The sequence below is a fragment of the Acipenser ruthenus genome, chromosome 27, assembly GCF_902713425.1.
Source record: "Acipenser ruthenus chromosome 27, fAciRut3.2 maternal haplotype, whole genome shotgun sequence".
Lineage (NCBI taxonomy): Eukaryota > Metazoa > Chordata > Actinopteri > Acipenseriformes > Acipenseridae > Acipenser > Acipenser ruthenus.
The window spans coordinates 6670994-6697953 of record NC_081215.1 but is presented as its reverse complement, the minus strand read 5'-3'; the positions used below and the strand labels follow the sequence as shown (position 1 = coordinate 6697953).

General features: G+C 39.6%; 1 protein-coding gene across 18 annotated transcripts in view; it reads right to left on the bottom strand.

Moving 5' to 3' along the window:
• Positions 1-26960, bottom strand: part of LOC117432073 (rap1 GTPase-activating protein 1-like) — a 165966-nt gene that overhangs the window by 49882 nt on the left and 89124 nt on the right. For 8 of the 18 annotated variants that reach the window (XM_059002078.1, XM_059002081.1, XM_059002076.1 and 5 more), the window contains one exon: positions 5383-5476. Coding sequence is in view for 4 of the 18 variants with exons in the window: in XM_059002066.1 (XP_058858049.1) it covers positions 5383-5476 (94 nt within the window). In the remaining 14 variants the exon portion in view is untranslated. Of the gene's footprint in view, positions 1-5382; positions 5477-9757; positions 9966-17319; positions 17407-26960 lie in introns of those variants that run through there. The other 10 variants (XM_059002072.1, XM_059002064.1, XM_059002071.1 and 7 more) reach the window with 4 other exon arrangements.

Genomic DNA, 26960 nt, shown 5'->3' with positions numbered 1-26960 from the left:
CTAGATTGTGATTGTCACCATTGTGATTTCTGTGAACACCTGAGTGATTGATTGTCTCACTGCGGATCGCAGGGTGTTTATTTCAATGGGAATGGTTTTGTTGAGTATGTACACAGTACAACTATGTCTACAGGGTGCCTTTAAACCAGCCTGCTCATTTCAATAGTACACCTTGGATAAGCAGGCCCTGACTGGTTAATCCCTGTTTCCCTGCATTTCTAAAAAGTTCAGAATGTCTCAAATGACCATTTAAGGACCTGTACCCAATATCAGGTTGGGTCTCCGTTTGCCCTGATCACAGCCTTGACACAACATGACTCCACAAGGTGCTGGAAGATACCTCGAGGGATGTTAATCTATTAAGTCATTCATATTTTACACAATCGGTGCAGAGAGGTAGATAGAGGATTGTGATTACAAATGAGTCTTCCAAGTTCATCCCACATTTGTCCAATAGGATGTAGATGGGAAATGTCTGTCATGCTCCTCAAGCCATTAGCACATAATTGTTGCATTGTGGATGGATGCATTATCATAATTTTAGCATTGTGGATGACTGCATTATCATCTTGAAAATAGCCATCAGGCTACAAGCGCAGTATTGTTGGTAGGGACTTGATCCGCAACAACACTTAAGTAATTTACTTCAATACTGTAGGCAGGTTCTAATAAAAGAGTCTGGCAGTGTATAAAAGCTTAAAAGAAACAGCTTATGGTATAAACAGCAGCACATCTTAGTCCCATCTCCCTTGAATCTGTTCCACATGGTCCTCTTTCCACTGTATTGTTGAAAACGAGCCATTTCAAACCAGCACTGCAGTACTTATTGCTCGTATTGCCTTCTGTGTGTAGAAGTGTTCTGCTGATGCTGTACTGCAATGCTTATTTGATGGCACCATCTACTGCAAACCGTGCATAAAGAGAGTGCTAAATCAACGAAAGCTAAGAAGCAGTAAAAAGATGTATTCTAGCAGTTATGCTTGCTAGGAAGGGGGCTGCTTTTCAAAATGAGTAAGGATATTTGCCCAGGGAGAAGCAATTGAAATGCAGTTCCACTTGAAGGATGTAAAGCAGGACAAGGACTAAATTAAAGTGAAACGTCCTTCCTAAATTAAAGTGAAGTGGCATCACAAATGTTATCCATTTCCTACCAATGCTGTACAATTGAGGACATTTAAAAAACTTTTTTTTTCAATCAAAACGGTCAAGAAATGTGTTTTTTTTTTCAGTATTACTACGTACCAGTTGGTTTTACAGGCCCTGATTAGCACCTGTGTATTCTGTGTTACTTAATCTAACTTTAGGCAGTGCTTGGGGTCTGTGAAACCAGCCATACATGCCTTGCTGTAGTGTTTTACAGTTACAGGTATCTATGAACTACCAACAGCCTTTGATTCTAATGCAGAATGACTGGGTGGGATATTAGTAAACATTGTGCTGCCTGAGATCTGTTTTGGCAGTCACAATTGCAGACACCTATTATCTATTAAGGGATACCAAGATATTTAGCAAACTAAGTGCGGTACAACAGGCAACGCATGCGCCACCGCAAAGCACCACAAAGCAGCAAGGGTGGCTGAACACTACGTAGACCATGACACAAAGCAAATGGACCATTTGTTCTGCATCAAGGCTCTAATAGAAAACGGCAGTTCAATCTGGACAAGCACTATATATTTAAGCCAATAGATCTGATTACGATCACTGCAGTTCAAACTGCATACCATTATTTCAATTCTCAATCCCACAGCTGATACACTCGTTCATGCCTGAGGGTAGCCAGTGCTATTGCCCCCCTATTTTTTGGAGCATTTAATTTACAAAAAGGAAAATAAATAAGGTGTTGGTGTAGTACTGCAAACATCTTGACTGAAATCGATAGCTCAAGGTCACCTTGTGTGTGAACACAATGTAGCGCTCTTCCGTACCGCATTCATCCCTTTCCCAAAGCATTTGGTGTGAATGACCCTTTTAAACTTGTGTGTGTAGAAAACCTTTTCTCTGTGCTTTTCAAGTTACACCAAGTGGTCCAATGGGTCCAGTACTGCTTTGCTTATAGCTTCAATCCTCCAGACTCCGTATCAAACCACATTTTTATTATTTGAATGCATTTAATTTAAAGGGGTATCTTTGACTCTTTCTCAAAATAGTTTTGTATATTAATTTTTTGTTATTTTTTATCTGGAAAGCGCTTTGAGGCAATTTATTGTGAAAAGCGCTATATAAAAAATAGATTGATTTATTGACTGCGATAAGCGATGGAGGTCAGCAGAGTTTCTGGACCAAGTTACGCAATCAGCAAACTACCTGCCTTTGTGTGAGTTCTACAAGGCATCGATTTGAGTACAGCTGCAGGTTGAGAGGACGCTTCCTTTTTCTGTAAGCGTGTCATGTTTTGTTCTTCGTTAATCGTAACAATGTTGTAAATGCAGAAATGTAAACCGGAAAGCACACACAATGGTCAATCTTTTACCTCTACTGTACGCAGTGACTTGCTGTACAAGGATTATGGATACCTTTAACCTCCAGTCAATGTCACAGAATAGCAGGTCAGTTTTTAGTTTTTGACGATAATACTAAACCCAATTCTACAATATGTATCTTTTGTACAGTTGTACGGCGTTAGGTACAAATTTGGTTCCTATGTTGAAGTACATCTGTGAAACTATTATTCAGAAAGTATATCATACTCTCAATCTTTCTCAAGGCACAGTTAAGATGATATGAGAGTGTTGTCTGTATAAGGCAATAGCTGCAGATTCTAGAATACATGGTTATAGTATTACTTAGTTGTTTGGTTCTAGTTTTGTAAAATTAATAGAGGTGTTTTCCACTAATTAGACTGAAGTAAATGCTTGAAAAAGATGTTGAAATAATTGTGAACTATCCAAAGATGAACCAGCTGGTTGAGCCCCGATTACAGGTGGTAAGAGAGTGGAGGAGACATACGCATGGGTATCAAACAGTTCAGACATGTGTATGGAGAGTAGTAGACTAATACTGTAGTTAGAACAGAGCTCAAACATGATTCAATGAGCCACTGTAGAAGCCTTGCATTACATTTCTTTCAAACCCCTCCCCAGAATTCAATTCCCCCACCTCAATGCAAACCCTTCCCATCTTTCAAGACTTGCGAATGAATGAGATCAGAAGGATTTGATCTATTCTAGAAGCCTGGAACTAATTGGGTGTAAAGTTGCGAATGATGAATTACAGGCCTCAATAAAGCACTGGTAATCCAGCAGTTTCCAATTGAGGATCAAGGGGTTATTTCTTTAATGGGAATAAAGGTTGAACAAGCCAGTCCATTAGAAAGCCAAGCTGAAATAACAAAGCGTCTCAATTGCATTTCACACCCCCCCACACCCCCGATTCCAATCTGGCCTGGGGGTGGAATTGATAAAAAACAATACAATACCGCTGCTTTGTGAGATGCATTACTTCCCTATTTCTCTACTTTCAATTCATGTTTTCCCAAGAGGCAGTGCATCCGGGCCAGGGATGTAATACCTTCTGAAAAAAACTATCAATATTTTAAATCTCATCGGAGCACAGACACCCTATTAAAAGCACCAGAAACCTGTGACAAATCCGCCATCGCACCCCCTCCCCCAATCCTTTTGACAAGAGGACATGCAGAGGTGCTGGAACAATTGGGCAGCAGTGTGGAGTAGTGGTTAGGGCTCTGGACTCTTAACCGGAGGGTTGTGGGTTCAATCCCCAGTGGAGGACACTGCTGTTGTACCCTTGAGCAAGGTACTTTACCTAGATTGCTCCAGTAAAAACCCAACTGTATAAATGGGTAATTGTATGTAAAAATAATGTGATATCTGTATAATGTGAAATAATGTATAATGTGATATCTTGTAAAATTGTAAGTCGCCCTGGATAAGGGCGTCTGCTAAGAAATAAATAATAATTGTTATCGTGGGGGTGCCGAAAGCCATTGAACAAAACTGTACCCCCTGTATAGGATGGAAGCCATGCACCCCCAGCAGCCCTAGTTCCAGCACCCGTGAGGATTAATTCCATTCTGTTACATAGATGCACTGTCATGCGAAAACTATTCTGAGAGATAAATAAATGCAAAGCATGTTCATAATGTATTACCAATGCAGAACGAGTGGGTGATTGTGGCACTAGTCTTGACATTGTTTCACTGTATCCATGTTTGGTAAAAGAAGTACACTGACATTTTCCACCCGGTTATTCTGATAGCATTTGGGCTTCTAAGACTTTAATTTATTATTAAACAAGCTACCGGCTCCTGGATCACAAAGGCTTGTCCTGCAGGTGTCCTCTCGAACTCACCATGTGCCTGGCCAGAAGGGTGGTGCTGTAGCAAGATGAGACCATTTAACCTCCACAGTCTGTGGGAAATTCAGAACCAAGGAACACGGTGACACCCCCTGTCAGATCAACAGCCAAGATCGTAAACTTGGCACAGCCAGTATGCCCCCACCCTGCACACCACACAGTCGTGCCACTCGGGGGACCCCCCTAACAAACCCGTCGTATGGAATTGATGATGAAACGATGTATCTAAACAAGGGGTGCCAATATATCTAGTAACCTAGGCATCTAATTGGGGTAAAATGGGCATGTATTGCCCCATCCTCAATTGGTCTTTCAAGCCTGGCTTGCATTTGTGTGATCTACTCATTGGATTGAAATCCTAATTTAGCTGTGCTGTTCATAGAAATCAGTGACTGGTCCCTCAAACAAGTCTCCAGCATTGTGTACATACAGTATGATGTATCTGATCCATCTGTCACACAATAGCATTGTGTACATACAATAATGTGTATCTGATCCATCTGCCACAAAATAGCATTGTGTACATACAATAATGTTTATCTGACCCATCTGCCACAAAATAGCATTGTGTACACACAATAATGTGTATCTGATCCATCTGCCACAAAATAGCATTGTGCACATACATTATGGTGTACCTGACCCATATGCCACACAATACTCCTTAATGAAATCACAAACACTACCTTCATTAAAACACTCATTCTACACACTCAACAAAACACTGGATAGAAAAGATCTTCGCAAATATTTACCGTGTATCTCTGTGTTACAAAAACCTTCAAGCAATAAAATAATAAAGTCATCATGAAGGCCCATCTTTAAACCTCCACAGATTGGAACAGTGGAACCCGGACCTTCTCCTACAAACAGCTCCTGCCATGTAACCTGACCATGTCTGCCAGCACAGTGTTTTCAGAGGGAATGATCTTTGACCATACTAGCATGAAAGCCTCTTCCCAATAAAAGCATGCACATTCAAGGGAACAAAAGACACAGGGGAATGAAGGATGAAACATGCATATGCGTATGACAAAGCCAATGGAAGTTTTGCGTTTCACCTACCTTCAGAGTGTGGGGAGCAGTGTACGGTGGGTGGGGGTGAAAAACCGGCAGCTCTAGAGTGTTAGAGATGGGAGAGTCCCCTCCATCCTGTTTCCTGCAAAAAAAAGGAATAAAACGGTCACTCTTTTTTAACCATGTAATGGCCAAGCCTTTCAGAAATGAGAAACGCTACTTTATGTAACTAGATTATCTTTCTTGCACAAAACAGCGTAGCTGTCCGGCAAAACATTCAGGCTTGTGAGGATGGATTTAAAAAAATAATAAAATAAAGGGGTGGCTAAGCATTGTATCAGATGTGATACAGAAATACAGGGTTATGTTTTATGTTGTCTTCTGAATTTAGTGCAGTGAGGCACTGGCGGTAGTCAAGAACAATGAGGGCTTCGTTCCAATAACAACCATCTCAAGTACAGTACACTTCTTGTATTTTCTCAGTGGAATGCTGTGAGGTTTCAGCCAGCACTAGCTCCACCCACTCAGCGCACCTCAGCCCTGCCCTGAACACCCCTTGTCTGCCATTCATTCCTGGGCTTCTCTCTCAAGCACGGGCTTCCAGTTGTGCTGAATCGTGTGTTGGTTTTGGGGAACTAATGTTCAGATTAAGACGCGCATTTGGGAGTCATGAGCAGAATACGGCTGCACCCTGTGACTTCCCAGAGACTTTGGTGTTAATTTCAGTGTGTTCAAGTCAACGCCAGCATCCGGTAAAAAAAAAAAAAGAAATGATGATAGATCACAGCACAGAAGTACCTTAAATAGTAAATAACGTCCAATTTAATTTTAATTGCAATTACTCAAACACTATAATTTGTATCTGTGTGCAGGTGCTTTCCCCTGACTTCAGGAGCTGCTTGCCTTTGTTTTGCTGACACGTTTAAAAACACTTTGGCTGATCTAGCCTGCATTACATAATCCTGGGTGTGAAACACTTTCGAATGTGAAATGCTTGGAGGATCCACAAGCTTAACTCTGTAGTTAAAGACAACCCCCATAGCATGAGCGGGCTAGAACAGATGTGTTGAATACGTGCTATGCTGAATACGTCAAACCTGTGTTTTAAACTCTATTGGTTTCTTCCCCCTCTTTGTCTTTCCCACTGCTTGTCCTGGGTTTCTGCCAGCTTCAGCTGCTGGGTGAATGAGCCCAATCGGAAGGTGACAATAGCGACTGCAAGGCAATGTTGACTGCTAATAATTTGAGAAGAGCAAAGCAAAGATCGTATTGTATAATCGCAATGGATTAATCCTGAACTAAGCAGGACCCGGTGACTGTTGTTTCAGAACAAAGTTGTTAAGGGAACACCTGCTGCTGGAATATAAAGCCATGCCCTAAAGACCATCCTGTTTGGGACCGTGATGTATGTCTCTGTGTTTGGGAGTTGGCCTTTAGGGTCTGCAGTGATCCAAAGCCTTATCTAGAGATAGGGCTGGCTGTAAAATCACGGACACATTTACTCATCTGCCTCGTGATAGAAAATGTGATCAGTTTGCACTTTCAGGCCAGCCCCTGTGGTAATATTCCCCTGGGATTGAGAAAGCCATTCATGTGTATTGGAGCATGGTGTGACAGCCCACAGTGTCCCAGTGGTATCATTAATACAGCGCTTTTAAGGATTCAAAGCATTACAAAAAAAAAATAGCTTTAGACAGAAATGTCACTTATTCAGCCAATTGCAAGCCTTTTCTTATGATCATACTCAACTATGAAAGTGAAGTAGTCAGGCAAAGCATAGTGTCCTTATGGTAGCATGGTAAAAGCCAATGCCCTATCCTAACCTGCTGGAATGCTTGTTATCAGTGGTGTGAACTGGTGGTTCTTTTTAGGATCATGATAGAACCAGGTCATTAATTACAGTTAGGTTCAATCAAACAAATATGGTCAGACAAAGATTTGTACTTGGGGGAGAACCCTTTGCGGTATCAAACAATCAGGAGATCTGAACAGAATCACTGAAACTAGCATGCCTGCTACAATTTCAATTCTCAGTTTAAAATCTGTATTTATCCAATACATTAAAAGCAATTTGATATTGTGCACAGTATATTGGTTCAGCTAAATTGGGCAGCAACACTTGTGCTGGCTTTGTGTGGCTCTTTGTAGCTCTCTGTAAGGAGCTGCTGATGCTTGCTGGTGGCCCTTGTGCTGTGCCAGATGTTGCAGGATTGTTTGGTGTCCCAGGACGGTGTACTGAAATCCCAGGACAGCTCCCTGAAACCCTGGGGAAACGATCAGGACAGCTGCTAACCCAGCGTATACCGGTCTGCAAACCAAGTCTATAACTACAGACCACACTGGAACTTTGAATGCATGGGATCAATAGATGCTGAAATCACACCAATGCTCAAGCTAATATTTCTGTCTGAATGTTTACCTCACATACAAGTTTATTCTGTAATATACCTACTATAAATGAATTAGTGCTCTGACCTTTTCTTAATGTAAGTCTTATCAATTTGTGTCCTTCAAAAAATGTCAAATTACTCTGTGGAACATTATATAAATAACTGTCCCTAATCACTTCCTAAACAAAATCAGTAGCACTGATTAATAACCTTAAAATGATAGAAATAGTATCATCCATAACTAATACACACTCAACAGAGCTGAATATAGAAATATTAAAAGAAGCGTAATCAATTCAATGACAATCTTTTTGACTAGAAGTATTTTTCAATGTCTTTTTTTAGAATTAGTAAGTGGAATTGCGTGCATATGAAGTAAACATTAATAAGGGGTGAAATCAGCATTGTTATCATGAACACATGCTTGTCATATTCATTATTATTTAACGTATTAGTAAATTGAAAGCAACAACCAAAGACACAATTCAGTGTGTACACAGGAGGCATGGGAAAAAGTGAGCTGTGGATAACCCTTTACATGAAGTGTCATTAATTACTGTGTATTTACATAGTAGTTACTTAGTAAATACATGTGCACTTACACATAATTACAATGCTGTTACGCACAGTTACAGTACACTTAATGAGTAAATGCTTTTGCATGATACAACCCTCATCCTAACCATAACCCTAACTGTAAACCTAACCCTTTTCTGATACAATTGTGTACTTGCATATATCATGCAAAAATATTTTACATTGTAATCATGTGTAAGTACACACGTATTTACTATGTAAAGTGTTCCCGAGCTGTGCTACTGGTGAGTAAAGAAGACAGCTTTGCAGGAAGCCAGCGCTGCTCACAGCTGGCAGATTAGACTGTCACTGCAGGATAGACAGCTAGCAGGATTGAAGTCAGGGTTTCAGACTCAGCTCCCCATACTAATGGGTTACTGTTAAAGCAATGTCCGCAGCATACTGTGTAATCTAAAGACCTTTTTTTACTAGCACGCCTTTAATTTGAGCTAATTTCACGACACGTCAGCTATCTTAAATCGATATGTGCCGTATTTTCTTAAAAAGCAGGGGATAAAATTTTAAATAAAAAAACGCAGTTATAAAACAGTTTTCACAGCTGGAACAGATTTGATTAATTTATTTATAGCATCTGTAGGTTTACAGATTACCTAACTCCTGTGCCTTAGAACAGAGGTTATTTTTTTTTTGTTTGGGGGGGACCCTTTGTAAAAACCATTCTGGATAGAGACCCCCACCTGAAAAACTGAAGAAAAGGCAAATCACAAACAAGAAAGAGGAAGTGTACAGCCGTGAAAGGAGATGCTGAATGTGTCTCACCACAACAGTGCATTTCTGCACATTTTACAAAACAGCTTCCAGAATTTCCTTGGGACTCCCTGGGCAACTGGACCCCAGTTTGAGAACCCCGGACCTGGAAAGATTAGTGCTGAACAGGTCCAGCTATTTAGCAGGTACCAATTACATAATGCAGCACAACCTACATCAGGTGCACTGTAACCACAGCCCAGACTTCAAGCAGACTTCTTTAATATCCACAGACTGTCAGCTTCTCTTTTATACAAAGGGGATATAACAAAACCCTGCATAGCACTGCTATTCTAAAATGACAACTGCATGTAGTTTATCATAGACAGCCAGATATAAACTCAGCATAGTAAACAGTAATCAGCTTGGTTGAGTATTATTTTACAGCTGCCACCTCACAACCTCAGACAACACACAGCTCGTAGATTATAAATTCCACAGTACAACAAACCCCTCAGGTTTTAAAACCTTGGGCATAAATATCATATTGTATCTGCGGTACAGCAGCTGGATTGTAAACTCAGATTATAATTTCATCCTCTGGCTGGTACCTGCCTAATCTTTCTAGACAGTGGGAGGCTGTCATTAACAGTCAACGATAGCCTTTTTCACCCCACTCGCCCCTAAAGTCGCAGCTCAAAAGCTTCACAGGATAAAAAAATTAAAAAGCTAAAAATGAAGTTACTTACTGTGCCCTGTGTTTTGTGGAAGTGAACAATGCAAAGGCTCCTCTGTGAACACGATTAGCAGCAGTGCCTCAATGTCATTCAATGAGCTTTCCCCTCCTCCTCCAGTGCAAGAATCTCCAAACCTAAAATGAGACCTGCGATGGGCTTTGGCTTGCAATGCACCTGCTGGCAATACTGATTCGCTCCCTCATTTTAAATAGAGCTGCTACTTCCCCTTGCCTCTCCCTCTCCTCTCCTCCTCCCCTCCTCCTCCTTCAGCAGAAAGGGACACGGCTGCTGCTGCCTGCCTGCCGGTCCATGCTGTTTGATGGTTTGTTTTGCATTTATTATGCCTTGCCTTAATTAAACATGCCGCTTTGGCAGGGGCTGTTGCTGAGGCAACAGGGTTAGAAATTCAACATGAAACAGACCAAAAGTGCCCGAGCACCACCCTTTAAAAAATATATATTAAAATAGTGAGTTATCAGTTTATCGTAGTACTTTTCTTCTCCAATATATATATAAATATATATTATATATATACATAAACACAGGTTGTGTGTCTACAGCCCAATGGTGTACAGTAATACGTATTGCTGTTTAGACTTTTTACAGAATTTTAAAGTCATATGTTAACATTTTTTATATCTAGGCTACATCTGGTATTTGTGTTTTTTTTTTTTTTTTTTAAATGTATTTGAACGTTTGAAAAACAAATAGTCATTATGATTATTATTGGTGCTATGCATTAACTTAAACTAGTAAAATACTAAGCTATATTGAAATATTTAAGCATTGCTGCTATTTAGATCAATTGAACAGACCCCAATATGTCAATTATTATTATTATTTATTTCTTAGCAGACACCCTTATCCAGGGCGACTTACAATTGTTACACGATATCACATTATTTTTACATACAATTACCCCTTTATACAGGTGGGCTTTTACTGGAGCAATCTAGGTAAAATACCTTGCTCAAGGGTACAGCAGCAGTGTCCCCCACCTGGGATTGAACCAACAACCCTCCGGTCAAGAGTCCAGAGCCCTAACCACTACTCTACGCTGCTGCCCTAACCACTATTCAATGCCAGTTGTCTCTATTATTAAGATGACCAGAGATTCAAATAAAGGTACTGCTATATTTAGCCATGAAACTATCACTATGAAGTCTGAATCTCAAACCGTTTATAGAGATAAACTGAGATATGAGCCCTTGTATACGGGTCGGGAGATCTACAAAAACAAAGCATGCCAGTAACACACATCTGAGCCACAGCTGTAAAAGCATGAGCAGCCGTCATCAAAAAGATCATGACCTACTTCCATCATGCCTATATGTAAAACATAAGTGCGTCCAACAGCATCTCCTTATATCCCCAGATTGGATAAGATGTTCTTTGTATGTAAGATTATATCGGACAGGTGCATGCAAGCGCTCCTCAGATATATCTCTGTGGCACTTAACTCTGCTGTTGTATCTGTGGGTTTATGGTAAGCATCCTGTCCTTTTCCATTTCAGTTCAGCTCATCAGTTTTACTGAGCTTATTTTCTTTTCAAACCCTTCACATAGATGGCATCCCTCCAGACTCCTACCAACTGGCCTGATTGTATCTCCTTTCTGGAGGCAAATCTGCTTTCAAAATGTCTTTACTGTAGTTTAATCACTACAGCAATCAGTATTTTGCAGCAACTTGTTCACTTTGCTATATTCCTTTCTGTAAACTACACTACTACAGCTACACGCTGTATGTAGTTTAGTAATGCAACTGGCATGGAGCATGTAACAAAACAATATTGTTGGCGCTGAAAACAGACACCACGATTTTTTTTAATTGTAAAATGAACTATGATTTTTAAGGCACTGCTGCTGATTATCCCCGTCATGTATTATTTTGCAATATAAAGCTGTGGCAAACAGCTGGTAAACAAAATAAAATAAAAGAGTCTCCCCCTGGAGGCGGTGTAGTGCTGCTGCAGCTGAACTGAAGTTCATTTCAAACCTTGGAAGCCCAATAGCCAACATAATAATACATAGTATCATTGAAGGGTTATGGGATCCTACCTAGACTTTCTCCCTCTCAGAATACAAAAAAACAGTCTGTAGGTTTCCAAAGGTCAAATCTTTTCAGCATGGCTTTTGCTTATTATTCTCAACTATAGAAGCTTGCTTTTCTGTTTTTTATCCTAATTTGTTAAAATTGTTTCGCCATTTCAGCCCTACAAACTCTAATTCTAAACTGCCCACCTCCTGTCTGTGAAATACAGCTGCCATTTGAATGGCCAGTTCTCTTTGTAAACCCAACATAGGAATGAAGGTAAAGGTAACACTAGTTGTGACTTGACCCAGAAAATGTTTTAAATGAAGCATGTTATAACAGGCTCAACCAATCTGATACAGTTTTTCAGATCACTCACCCAGTCGTCATTGTTGTATCGCATTTGTCACTCCTTGTAAATTAACATTAAAGTAGTGCTAGCCAAGCAGTTAAAACCAATCTTGTCACTTATTACCATTACAAACATTATCACATTGTCCCCCAAAAAAACTTGTTGTCCTTATTTTTTGTTTTTGGGTGTAAGCTGAAGTTCAAACAGCCACTTCCTGGTACCTAATCTTCACTTCTTGCGTCAGCCTCACTCCCATGATCCACCAGAATCAAAAAGAATAAAAAGGGATGCACTTGGTAGTAACCTATCTGTAGTTAGTGGACAGGCATTGATTAAATGTGTCCTCTGCCCAGTAAACAGACTCATTTTAAGAACAATGCAGCAATCTCCTTTCTGATCCTTCTCTAAATCCTTTCTCCAATGCATCGATCTGCGAGCATTTCCATTTCTCTGAGCTCTCTGAATCCTGTCGGTTCACATAACAAAATGATTTATTCCTTTTTTTTTCTAGTTTTCACTGTTGTATTTTTCATAGTGAAGAACAAACTGGCTATACCTGTGTGGCGCATCAGTCTTATTCACAAGCCTTTCACATCTGAACACCCAGCTCAGGTCACATCACCTTTCACAACACACCACTCAATCTGGCACGATTTGGCAGGTTCATAAATGAACGACAGTCTTCAGATCAGGTTTTAGGTACCTGCCGTTGTGTATGTTGTCTGACTGTAGCCAGTGCAATTATTATCCCTTAAGTAAGATTCTCAATGTAATACACTTGATATTAAAAATCAAGACCAGACAATAGCTAGACTCCAGACAAGGAGCACTATTTCAACAGAAATCCAAATTGCTTGGTTAAAAGGATTAGCATCCCCAAAACACCATTTGTGAAAAGAAAACTGTAACTGCTGAAAGCATTAGTAGACACATCCTAATATGACTCACAAAAGGTCATTGTGGCAATAAGCCACAGCTGGAGACTCGCCCAGGATTACATTAACCGCCTTTCTGTGGCTGCAATCATGAGGGATTCCCCGGTGCTGTAAAATGCTCCAATAAAACCGAGCTGTGGCATCTTCCGATGGGGTCGAGGTTGGTCAGATCAAGTCAAATAGACAAACGGTCCTGCTAATGTCTTCATATGCAGTATACAGTATAGTGTATATAAAACCAACCTTGGTACAGAAACCAGCTCAGTACAGAATCTGAAGAACTTTAATAATAATAATAATAATAATATCTTTATTTAGCACCTTTCAAAGCGCTTTACAAAGGTAGGCTGTGAACTGTGCATTATATGGAGAGTCACTTACAATAGGACATTGATTTAACATCTCATCCACAGGATGGAGCACAAGGAGGTTAAGTGACTTACTCCAGGTCACACAGTCACACAGAGGTGGGATTTGAACTGGTGACCTTCTGGTTACAAGCCCCTGGACTTTAATCGCAATCATAAAAACGCAAGAACACATTTAAAGCTACTTGCTGCATGCTGTGCAGATTCATGCTTTATTGATGGGGTCGCTTGTATCTTCTACCTGCTGACCCGGGATAGCAGCTGGCTGGGATTTACTGTACTGCCCACATGAACCTCACAGGGGCTAATCAGGCACTCCCTGATTGAAGTGTTGAGCTGCAGGAGTCTGACACAAAGGCAGTTTATTATCAGGGGGCAGCCCCAATTAGCATGCATGTTAATTTACACTGTGCTTGAGTTTTATACAGACCCCCATGGAAGCAACTGTAGTTAAAGCTGGTGAAAACCACAGTTCTAAAATGTAGTCCTACCACATTTAAGATAACATTTTTACAAGTCCCTAATTGTTTTACTGCTGTTTTGGGGTTTTTATTTTGACTTAACTGGGGTGAAACACAACTATAACAATTTTAATGGACCAACTCTCACTTCCTGTGTGGCGGGGAATAGAACCCCAGCTTTTTTTATGTACAGCATAGAACAGGTGTAATGCTTAGGTGGGTTCCTATGTCCTGTAACACAGGAATCAAATGAGAATATTATATTTGTAATATTTACTGGCAGCTCTCTAATTCCAATCCAGTCCATTAAGAGATCCTTCACACTTTACCACTCGGGGTGAAAACCATATCATCCTGTGATATAAGTTGGTGAACCCAAACTGTTTTCAACATTGAAGACGCAGAAGAAACAGACTTTCAGTTGAAACAGACTTTCATTTAATTTCTAGATTTAGCACTGCTGAGTGTTTTATAGTTATGGATGAAATATCTAGAGTCCAGATACAAGAAATCCACCACAGCAGCACTATTCTATACATTGGTTTTGGCTTTGTCTCCCCTTCTCCGTAACCAATCGCTGCTTTTCCTATGAATCATGTGTTTTCAATGCCTCTGCCAGGGATACATGCCTTAATGTGATCTCCTGAACTCAATTGGAATAGGAACTGAATTTCTACAATAAAATGTTTTATTATTATTAGTTTATTTAGCAGACACCTTTATCCAAGGCAACTTACAGAGACTAGGACGTGTGAACGACGCATCAGCTGCAGTCACTTACAATAACGTCTCACCCAACAGACAGAGCACAAGGAGGTTAAGTGACATGCTCAGGGTCACACACAGTGTGAGCTGGGATTTGAATCGGGGACCTCCTGGTTACAATCCCTTTTCTTTAACCACTGGACCACACAGCTTCCATACCATTATAAAGGTCTAATTCAGGTTTACCATAATGTGTGCGTCTGTCTTACAGGTACATGTGAGACCTGGTTGAGATGGCCATACAAGTTCAGATTCACTGGAATTATTTGGTCTGTTTGACGTCATTTAACATACATGCAAACCAAGGATTATGACAATAGTGACCAGCAGTAGCAGACCCAACCCTAACCCCTTTTATAACCTACTGGGTACAAAGAGCAAGCTTAGCAATGATCTACTGCATTTGAAAAAAGGAAAGCACAGATAAATAAATATAAGTATTAATGCTCCCCGGCGAGGTTTAGTAAATTGCAGCAGGGAGTGACATTGCTGGAGAGATTAACTGTACTGTAATTCCACTTGCTGAATGTCAAGCTGAACCGGCCTCTTGTGGTATGATCACGTGACTCCATTTTGAAAATAATTCAGTTCCTTTTGAGTTCATCCATAACTTCAAAACTCTCTCACAGAATTCTAAGGTGAAGCTGTAGGAAAAGAATTCAAGCAGACAAACATTTGAGCTAATGTGAACTTTCTAATTAGTACACTGAATAATGTTCTGGCTGAAACATCTGTCTACTCGACTTAAACTTAAAGTTTCTTAAACTTTTCCATTTTGAGTTCAGTAAAACTGAAAGAAACTTACATTCAAGGAGAACTGTTTCAACTAGAAGTTTTTTCTTCTGAGTTCACATCACACTACGGTGCAAAAGAACTAGGAAGTTTGTTTTGCTGATTCACGTCTACATTTTTCTGAATCAAAAAATAAACAACCACAAAAAAAAACCCTCTGTAAAGCAGTTTTTGGAGCATTCATATAGGTTTTAAAATGAACCACAGTACTACATGTTTATATAATCTATAAAAAAAAAATGCAGCTCCTGTCACTATAGCTTATTTTGCTGTTTAAAAGTAATTGTTTTGGTCCTTTTTAAAAAATTGGTAGAATTTCACAATTCACCTTTAAAAAAAAACCCCAAAAAACAGTAGGCTACCAGCAAAATTGGTAGGTCCTAGCTGCTGTTAATCCATCTACTGTGTATAGCTATTCAATATTATCATTTCTTTATGCCAGAAATAGTAAAACTATTTTAGATTTACCGCAAAATTCTGATCAGAGACTGCGATAAACATACAGACAGCATCATGCATCATTACAAAAATATCTTGCAAACAAATCTCAATGGAACAGAAACTAAACTACCAAGGAATATATTGTACATTACATGAAGGATGAAGATGTTACCAAAAACCTTTGCCTACTTGATGGATTTCTCTTTAGGCTTGTTTCCCTGACCCTGATTAGCACTGATCTTGGACTGTTTCACCAACCAAGATGGGTCTGTGAAACCAGCCGCTAGTGTTTAAAATCATGGGTGAGTTACAACTGTTTATCATGCCTTCAAACGCAAGGTATTTCGAAAACCTGCTATTTCCTCTTCACTGATTGCAGAATGGAAAAGCAACTCTGATTCCAAGTGATCTAATCCATATTTGCTGAACTGAGTCCAACACCCTCTGTCTTGTAATCATTGCATCACATCCTACAACCGCAGTATGAAAAGAATCTGTCAAAATGTCCATAGAAAACCATTCACGTGTGCTTCATTCGGTATGGGAGTGTCCTGAAATGAACATGATATCTTGAAAGGAAATGCTCAGAGGTTGTTAAACTTGATATCTTATATGCTTCAGGGTTATTACACATACAGTACTGTATCTATATGAGTAACACTCTTTATTTAAGACTGTCATAATTAAAACAAGCATGTCAGTGACTTTCATCCCCTGCCACAGCTGTAAAATCTAAACTGGAGTCTTCAGTAACATGAAAAGGTTCACTATCCAGTGGAGGACGTACATATAAAAATGTAAGTTGACACACAGAAAGACAAACAGGCTGCCTCCATAAGACAGCTTCTGTATACTTTCATCACAACTGGATATTGAACATGTAATGGTTCCTCTAGATTTATTTCAAAATGTAAACATGAGATGCATACAGACAGACAAACAGCCTCCATATACAGCACCCAGTGAACTGAGGTGCTAAAGAAGGTCTTTTTGTGACAATTGGACAAGTGATTCTCTAGATACAGTGAGATACGTACATGCAGTATACAGAGGGAAATGTCCTTGAAAAGGCCATATTCATTTAAATGGACTTATTATGGTGAGGCTTTAATAAATAAATGTCAGATAAGCGTTATGAAAAGCAAGCATCTTCATCACTTCAAAAGAGCTCCTCTGCATTCGTGGTTATAGAGCTTTTAACCTCCTCTCATCTCACCGACAGGGGACAGAATCCATAACAGCTGTGCATCACACAACACTGCCCGTTACGCCAACTAAGAAATCATTATTCTTAATGGTTAAGTCTTAAAATAATACACATGTGTAATGCAGCATAAAAAGGCACATTAAACATCAGTTATTTAATCTGCTGCTTTTTAAAAGGCTGCCATGCAGACTGTCAGTTTAACCAGTAAACATGTTCGCTACCTGTGCTTCTGCTGCTTCTTCCTGGCTCGGTGCAGCAGAGTGACAGTGATCACCAGTGCTTGCAGTTTAGTCTGGCCCCCTGGCATGATAGTCACCCTGTGCCAACCCCTCAGAGGAAGGTCAGATTTACAATGTCCAACTGTTTCTGAACTAACACTATGCGTTGTCTATGAAAACCAGTTCAGTTGGAGGCCATATCCATAAAATGCACTGATGTGCTCTTAAATCCTTTCTTTTCTGCCTGCCCTGTGTCAAGCATTCCTCTTGGCTAATCTTCAGTAGTTTCACAGCCTGGTCTGCAATGTTGCTTTGTCACCTCAAATAAAGACTGGGGTACAGCCCGTTGTAAAGCTCAGATGCAAAGTTTTTGATCTTCGGATGTTAGTCGGTGCTTTGGAAATGTGATGCTGAAAATTACCTTGGTTTTCAGTAGTTGCTGCAGCATTGAATTATATTATAAATTAATAATAATAATAATAACAATAATAACAATAATAATAATAATAATAATAATAATAATAATAATAATAATAATAATAATAATAATAATAAAACAGCTATTCCTACAAGAGTTTATAATATACTAGTCTGTCTGAACAGACTGATACCGAATAGCAAATCCCTGAATACAAAGATACCTTCATAGTACGTATTTTTTTCTAGGGTTTTTTTTAAGCTGAGCATCAAAATAAATAAATAAATCATTGCGCATTAAAAGAATCCTTTCCATTCCATAAAACAAAGATAACAAAAACACAGTTATCCAAAAGGCAGGAAAGCCTGGCTTGCAAATCCTCCTTACCCAGAAGGAACAAATCGGTTGAAAGCTGCAATTCGTATGGAGTGTTTTAAATCGGCAAATTAACATTGGCCTCCTATCACACAGTGAACAGCTTAGAGCATTCAGCCTCTGTGAACACCAGTAAAAACTGGAACTGGTGCAGAGTCCTGAGGCACGGCATTACTTTAGTCTTGCAATGCTGAACCATGGGTACTGGTGAGGAGTTTTCAATCTTGGATTAACTTAGCCCCGGTCTCTCCCTTTCTCTCTCTCTCTCTCTCTCTCTCTCTCTCTCTCTCTCTCTCTCTCTCTCTCTCTCTCTCTCTCTCTCTCTCTCCCTTTCTTTCTTTCTTTCTTTCTTTCTTTCTCTCTCTCTCTCTCTCTCTCTCCCTTTCTTTCTTTCTTTCTTTCTCTCTCTCTCTCTCTCTCTCTCTCTCTCTCTCTCTCTCTCTCTCTCTCTCTCTCAACAGAAACAACGGTTGTGTAATCTGGTGACTTTCAAAAGCTGCTTATTTAGCAGCTGCTGTCAAGGTTAGTTTTCCAGGCAAAACCGTCTAACTGGATATTGCCAGAGATGTCTACAATTTAAATTCTTTAAAAAAAATGTTGCAACAGACATACAGCTAACAGTGACAGTTTTGTTCAGGAACTTTGCCAACTAAAGCAAAAATAAACAAGTGTGGATGACAAAATGGGAGAGGAGCAGAATTCAGATGCACTGAATCCAGTTTAAGGAGACTTCCTGTTATCAGTGCTTTACAGTGTGTACTGTGCAGCACATGCCACCTGCTCTCAGCTCTACATCCTTTTATAAATGAAACACAAATAGAAAATGCATGTTTTACTGCATATGGAGTAAGTCAATAAACAAGCAAGAAAGCAGTAACCATACAGGCTTGGTGCAACTGAAAAATGAACTGAATGGATTTTACTGGTAAGATTTAACGTTTGTTGTTTTCTGTTATTTTGGTCTCAAACCAGCTTGGATGAGGGACCATTGTGCCAGTGTGGAGAGGTGGAAGGTTAATTCTAATACAAACAAAGGGAGTCACCTGTCTGAGTTTATAAAATATGGTTTGAAATTGCAATTGCAGTATGCATGGATTCAAGCTTTATCTGTTACTAGCATTAGCAGCATTATCATTGGTCCCCCCCTTTTCTTGTATTCAAGATCTTGTAACTTTGCTTGTTTTTTCGGTTTGTTTAATCATTTTTTAATTTAGTGTGCCCAATTATTTTACCCCTGATGTATTTATTTATTTATTTTTTTCCCCCCAATTTTTTTCTGCTCACCACAGCTCAGGAGATCCGAAGGTTCAGTGGGCGTCCTTCGATCCCACGACCAAGTCAGCTTCCTCTTTTACACCCAGGAACTCAAGAGCGGACGACAGCGAGATACAGGCCTCTGGAAGACAAAGGCCAGCTCTGCAGGTGTCCGCTCTGAGCTCACTGGGCTGTCGCACGATGAGGAGAAGCAGTTCCTGTCGGTTTTGCCTCCCTAACCCACAGGAGCACCAGAGCCAATGCGATGCTCCCTTCAGAATCCCGAGTGAAAAACGGTAACTCTGCACAGCCAGGACGTGAACCTGCCTGTATGACTCACCCTGCAAACCACGTGGCTGTGCTTCTACCACGTGAGCCACTCAGGGACACCCTTTGCTAGTTTTTTATAATTCAATATGGGGTATACAACACTTTACGCAGATAAATGAAACGGTTTGCTGCTATCTAATCACTGTGTGCTAGCAACTAGACCAATAATGTAAAACCGAGCTACTACACAGGAAATTATTTCAGACCAGGAAGCAGGAGCAGCTTTACTTTTGTAGTTTTATCTATAAAATATCTAAGAATCGAAACATCTTCAACAGAGGAAAAGAGGGGCCAGTGATACTATTGCTGGTGCAAGTAAGGTGCAAGAAGATTTTTTTTTTTTTGGTCAGCACTCATTTAAGTCTTTAAAGTAATATGAGAGAGCAACCAGGTGTGGAAACATTTATAGGAAAGTAAATTGAAAGAAGCAGCAGAATGTCAAAATGTACGGGCCGACCACAATTTCCTTTCATCTCACTGTGAATACAAATGTAAAACTTGATGAAACAGCACAGAGAAATCAGTTTCAAATCCTGGCATGCTGGAAACATTTATTAAACTTGTTCAGCTTCAATAATGTTCATGGATTTCATGGTGTCAGTGCTTACTCAGTAGACCCAGATATAAAGTTATTGGTTGTGAAAAGTATGCAGACTGTCAGTCTGGTATAGCACCAGCATGAATGTAATGCTTGCGAGGGACTGAGCTTGTGAATCTAAGAGCGAGGCTGGTATTAGCACAAGGCTTGTTTGAAGGTCATCAGCACAGCCAGAAAGAACAGAAGATGTTGTGATTATATACATCATCTACTGTGTGTACTTATCTTCATGCATATGAAAGCCATCACTAATGAAAACAGCTGGCCTTTCCAGGTTTAAGATGATTATTAATGAAAATCTGATATGATGGGTCCTTTTCAGTCATTTGGGGTTTACCAATTTTATTTGATGGTTACGCCCAACGAGTCAGAAAAACAAACGCATTGTGTTTCCTCTGACCTTGGCGTACGAGGGTATGACATTTTCAAGGCTTCTTGATTATGAAAGTGGGACTGAAACTGCTGAACTACTCAAACTAGCTTCCTTCCACACTGCAGCCTAGCACTTTCTCTGAGCTACTCAAACCCATGACCTTCCACACTGCAGCCCAGCACTTTCTCCAACCACTGAGCTACTGAAACCCACTGCCTTCCACACTGCAGCCCATCACTTTCTCTAACCACTGAGCTACTCAAACCCACTGCCTTTCACACTGCAACCCATCGCTTTCTCTAACCACTGAGCTACTCAAACCCACTGTCTTCCACACTGCAGCCCGTCATTTTTGAATTTACTGTGCTCATTTCTTTACCATTCATCTTATCTGTATTACTATTCCTGCCTATGTTTTGCCATGTTTCCATTAAAATTACTGTTGTGCTTTCATCATACTATATCACTGTTATAAGGACTTGAAGAAACAGGTAAAAAAAAAGGCAGATTAGTAGACGACAACGAGGCAATAGTGACAGACAATAAAAAAAATCTAATTAATGCTGTATTCTGACTGACTAATGGAAAGATGATTGGCACGCAGATGTATAGATAGACTGAGAGACCAAAACAATGAGGCATGAAACACACAGCTCGATAACAAGCTCATTTAAATAATCACATACACAAGCAGTAAACAATTTCAGACTTCCCGGACGATAATACAAAATAAATGTGCTCTACAAAGTGTATTAGGCGATTGCGATGTATGACTCACATGATAGTCCTTACAAAGCTAGAAACACAACAGGCAGCCCCATTACCTAAGGACCCCCACTTTGTGATCTCAGCATAATGCTGGCCTGATCCTTCATCTAGCATTGTGTGTGTTTTATTTTAGCAAGTCCTGATTTGGAAAAGATTCATCAACCTGTACTAGCTATAAATTCAGATCTGGATCCGTATCATATTGAAGATAAGGGTGGCTAGTGATCATTTGTTATTGCTAATAAGAGATAATAAAATAAAAAAAGGATTTTAAAAATGTTACCAATTCCACATTGTTAGTGTTGAAAGAAAGTTGGGACTAAACTAAATACTTTTGAATTTATAACATTATTTCTACACTGACCTTAACGAGTAAGTAAATCATTTTCCCCAATATTGAGCTATTTTCTGCCTTTACCTGGCTTTGAACATGCCTGGATAATCATGTGACAGTGTAACCTCTCCCCTCTGCACTCTGTCTATATGACTGTAGTAACTGGGGCTAGCACAGTTGGAAGGACACCGTGCCACATGAATCGATCGTTATAAGGAAGGCTGTTCAGAGCCGGCACATTTTCCAGACAAGGTCAAAGCAGCTCTAAGGCAGATTTAGAAAAAAAAGATTACTCAATATGGAAGCAAAAGAAAAACTGGGAAACATTAAAAAAAATAATTCAAAAGTCGTTATATGTTTCTTACTCTATTAAAATAAGTGCAGCTAATAATCCTTTTTTAATTTCGCAAATGTTCTGAAAGAAACAATACATATCACAAGTATTTTCATCTAAAAATAAAATATCTGGTACTGCACCAGGTTAAAGACACACTTTGAGATTGTTTTGCATTTCCCAGGTTATTTCACCGGGAGATTGACATTGTCCCCACCCCTTCAGGCCTTCATTCCTGTCAGTGGCCAACCAGCTGCTTCCCCTAATGACTGACATGCTGTGCACCCAGTAAGAAGCTTCGATTCAGAAGACACTGCGGGGGTGAAATGACCCAGAAAGTAAAGCAGTAACAGACTTCCTGGAAAGCAAGGCCAGGAAACTGAGAAATGTATTCAACCTGGCGTAGTACCAGGTGCCATGTTTTAAAATGAAAATACATTTGCTTATCATATGTTTATTTCAAAACTGCATTCTTTAAATTATTTTGATTGCAACAACACTGTAAAGTTGAGAAACACTATTCCAACTAAGCTGCAATTTTTTTTTTTTTTTTCACCAATTAATAGACACACAAACACACACACACAGACACACATTATATCTGCTTGGGGCCAAGCTGCCCAGCTCACAGTATCAGTTGTTTCATCTTCAAGAAACGCAGGCACTAATCCTTCAGGAATTTTCTAATCAGATATGAACGTATGAATAGAGAGGAGCTGAGACTTTCAAACACTCTGTAGCTCATAAACAGAGGTCTCGTTTCTGCATCCTCTCGATAGCCTGCCTACCCTGCACCACAGCCTATTAACAATACAAGACACAACTTTCTGCTAAGATGAAGCAGTGGAGCAGAGTGGATATACAGTATTTCCTCTTTGATGAGAAATCTATTCACCAATCAGTGCAGTGTTGTAAATTTGGTACAATTCTGTATCTTTGAATCATAGAATGCTAATAAGATGCAGAATTTAAAAGAGAGATCATGCACATACTGTCATGTAATAATCTGTATTTCTGCTTATTAATAATTAGATACAAGAGGAGAGTTAAATTAGAGCAGTGAATATTAATGTCTCGATGTGAGGGGGGAGCTTGGAGCTAAAGCAGAGACAGATTGTAGAAATTGGAAATGAAAAATGTCTCAGCCAGGGACTTAATTAACTTGTGGGAAATTATTAATTAAGTTCACGCTGTAAACAGAGACAAATGTTCCCATTCTTTCCACCCTGTTTAAACTGTTTAATTTCCCATCAGCTAAAACTCTGTTTATCTGTGCTCTCAACTACTGTAGCTCCCCCAGTTGAAATTCTTCAGATTCAAATTGCATTAATTGCAGACATGCTATTATTTTTGTTTTCAAAATGGATGCCAGAAGGATTCTTTTGACATTCAAAATGTATACCATGGAAGTGCAATACACCTAAATTAATACATTTATAATTTATTTACAAAAAATACATATACAGTGCCGAAAAAAAGTTTTTGAACCCCTTAGGATTTTCACATATTTCACATATTTCAAACCAAAAATGTTCTTAGATCTTAATCTAAGTCCTAATAATAGATAAAGACGTGTGGAAGACTGTTTAGATCATTAAAATAGACCCCAGCATGTTTTCCTGGTCAGCAGACAAATCTAAACTTACAGTATGACCCTGTGCTGTGGGTAAAGCAATTTTGACACTCCTGGATTTGGGTGTTCAGGTCAGGATTGGTGTGCTTGTCTGCTTCTAGCAGTGTAACAGGAAGCGCTCATGGTGCCTTTTCAAAGCATTCACTCCAGTCTTTAATTAACTCCCTTTTGAACAATTTGAATCGCCAAACAACTAAGTAATATAATCAAAGTTCTCTTAAGCACCCTCGGAGAGTTTGCTTCTCATTTTTTAACATTTACATGATGTTTTCGTTTTTCAAAAAACAGGAGTTAATTAAAAGTCTGGAGGTAATGATTTGAAAATATGGCCCATTGTCCCTCACCTTTCAGAGCGCTGAATTCCCATTACAGATCAAAGAAACAAATAGGAAACAAATACATATATTAAAATCGCCCAGCACAAAAAGACACACAAAAAAACAACCTTTCCTCTACCTTTTAATCTACTTGTTGTTTTCAATACTATATTAACAGATGGCCTCATAAAACTAGGGTATACAAACTACTTCAAAAGAACGCCAAGATACGACGAGGATTGGAATCCTACGGGTTTATTTTTAAGCAGTAGCACACAAACTCATTTCTCTGCTTGTTTGTTTTCTGACTTGAAGTGGTCCCACTTAGGGTGAACCAGGCAGGCAATCCATGTTCCTCTGAAAGGAACGGGACTAGAGATTTGCATTTATAAAACATACAATGTTTTTTTATTGCTGGGATAAAGAAACACCTTGGCTATATCGCTAGGTCAACAGTAGATACATTTGTTAATAAGTTTGAAAAAGATGAGCTCTTGCAATAAGAAGCACTCAAAATGATTGCAAACAGCATACAAAGGCAAGGGGACAACAACAAACTAAGAGAATATAGAAGCTACTTACTGTATACAATCTGGGAAAGAGTCAAAAACATAAAACAAAGACTGGACAATACATTTTCAGTATGGTACAGATTCCGATAAGAAATCACTAAGCGGTGTCTGTTCCGGCTGTTTTTACTTTATTTAAAATGTACGATCCATATGCACAGTTTATTTAAAATAAAAAAATTGGAAAATCTTCTTTCTCTGTACTCAACAGCTTTAATTTCCAGTCAGGTTTCACAATCAAAAGAAACTAAGTTGATGCTACAATCTTCTACCACTAGGGGGCACCAGAAGAAAAGCCTGGCACTGGCAGAATTTGATAATGCACTTTACTGTGAAGGTTACTGTTGGACAGTCAACTGCATATGAATGCACAGACAGGCCTCCTCTTGTATTAGCACTTCTACGCACTGCTACACTTTTTTGTGCTGAGAAAGATACTTTAATTCAGTCTCCCCTCTGCTGTGGGAGACCACAGTGGTGTTTTAAAAAGCCAGTGTTCAAAAGCTGTTGCAATTAATGGGAGTTACAACATGATTTAAAAAATGTTCACCTCACCTAATATATTACCACATGCTAAATGGCTGCTTTTACTGGATAGTGTTTAAATTTAAACACTGCACTGTGCTCTGTGTGCTTTTTATTGCCCTTGATTGACAATAAATTCAGGAAAATATTATTTTTGAATGAACAAGAGCCCTTTAATTCAAGTCCAGGCATGTTTTGTGTCACATAAAAACCTAGGAACAAACAATTCTCTGTTTTTACATTGGAGCTTTGAAGGGGTGTTATGCGTGACCAAAGCTATAAAAACAACGATCCTGTGTTACAGCAACTGATAACCCTGTCTAAAGATTTTTCTGGGTAAAGTTCTGGAATGTACCGGTGAGAATACAGAAGAAATTGTGTGCATGTATCATCTGTTTGACAAAAGAGCTAATTAACTTTGGAGCTGAAGTTCCTTAACTATCGTGCTTTGGGAGTCGATTCTTCCAGTATATTGAAATTCAGTGATTCAGTGAAAATGTGTTTGGGATCTTAATTGAGGATTATTGATAGTGCCAAAATTGCCTGGAGCCTTCCGTGGACCTTTCTTCCTAGAAATAAAAAGGAATACCATAAAACAGGCAAACTGTGACACTCTGAGGCTAAGTGTCAGTGTAAGAATTTCACTAGCTCCGTGTCTTTCACTACTGCCGGCCTGGCTTCAAATCCAGCCCATCACACATCCTGTCCTCTTAACAGACAGCTGAGCGCAACAGCATTTCACTTCCATAGCGCCTATCACAAGCAAGGCCATCCCAAAGAGCTTTACAAATAAATAATCCCTAATACGCTTCGTCAGGGTACTCCAGAGTCGAGGAGCGCAACAGCTGAAAGCCCCTGGTTTATGCCTCCTGCTCCAAGGCTCACAGAAAAATATTAGATTCAAGGACTGATAAGATCACGAAGGCTGGTACGGTACCAGCAGGTCAGTAATGTATGAAGGGGCTTGACCCCTTGTGGGTTATCAGCAGTCTAGATTGCACTGGGTGCCAGTGATGAGATACCAAGCTTGGAGAGATGTGCTGGTGTAGATGGGTTTTGTTAGCAACCATGCCCCAGAGCTTTGTACCAGCTGAAGCTGATGGCCCAGGACTGAATAGTAGTTGTGTGTTTGGATTGAGGTGCTCCTTCAAAACAGTGAAGAGCAGCTCTCATGATGTCTATCTCAAGAAACAAAATGCATGTATCGGTCTCATACGGTCCTTGCCAGCACCAGATTTTAAGATCAAAAACTGGGTCACCCAGCCCCTTCTGAAAGCTGTTGCTACTTTACTATAAACATTCTTCAAGAGTCTTTATCGCAACCTCACTCTAAACATTGCCGATTTGAAGCAGCACCTCATAAATCACAGTTTCATTCTTCCCAAGCCACCATCTGTCAGCAACGTACCAGGCCGCTTTTGGAAACGCTAATATGCTCCGACAGGTCCTGGGGGAAGATGTTATCAGTTTTGAATACTAAGTGGCCGCGGGAAAAGGGGAATGACGACACAATGGCATCGAGTATGACAAACAGTTGATGAGAGAAAAGAAGGGATTTACAACAAACCCAACACCTATGTACCTTACAGGAAATGTCTCTAAATGAATCTTCAGCCTTCTCTGGCCTATCTGTAGCAAACTGATTATTGTAGAGTAAGCACTGCTACTCTCTGAGTAGACAAGCTGCTACCTGTGCAAGGAAAAACATCAATTTCAAAGCTGGTTATCACTGGATATCATGTCATTCTGAATTGGCAGTAAATTAATACAATTTGAGGTACCACTAAACTGACATTCTCAATGAGCACCATGCTGT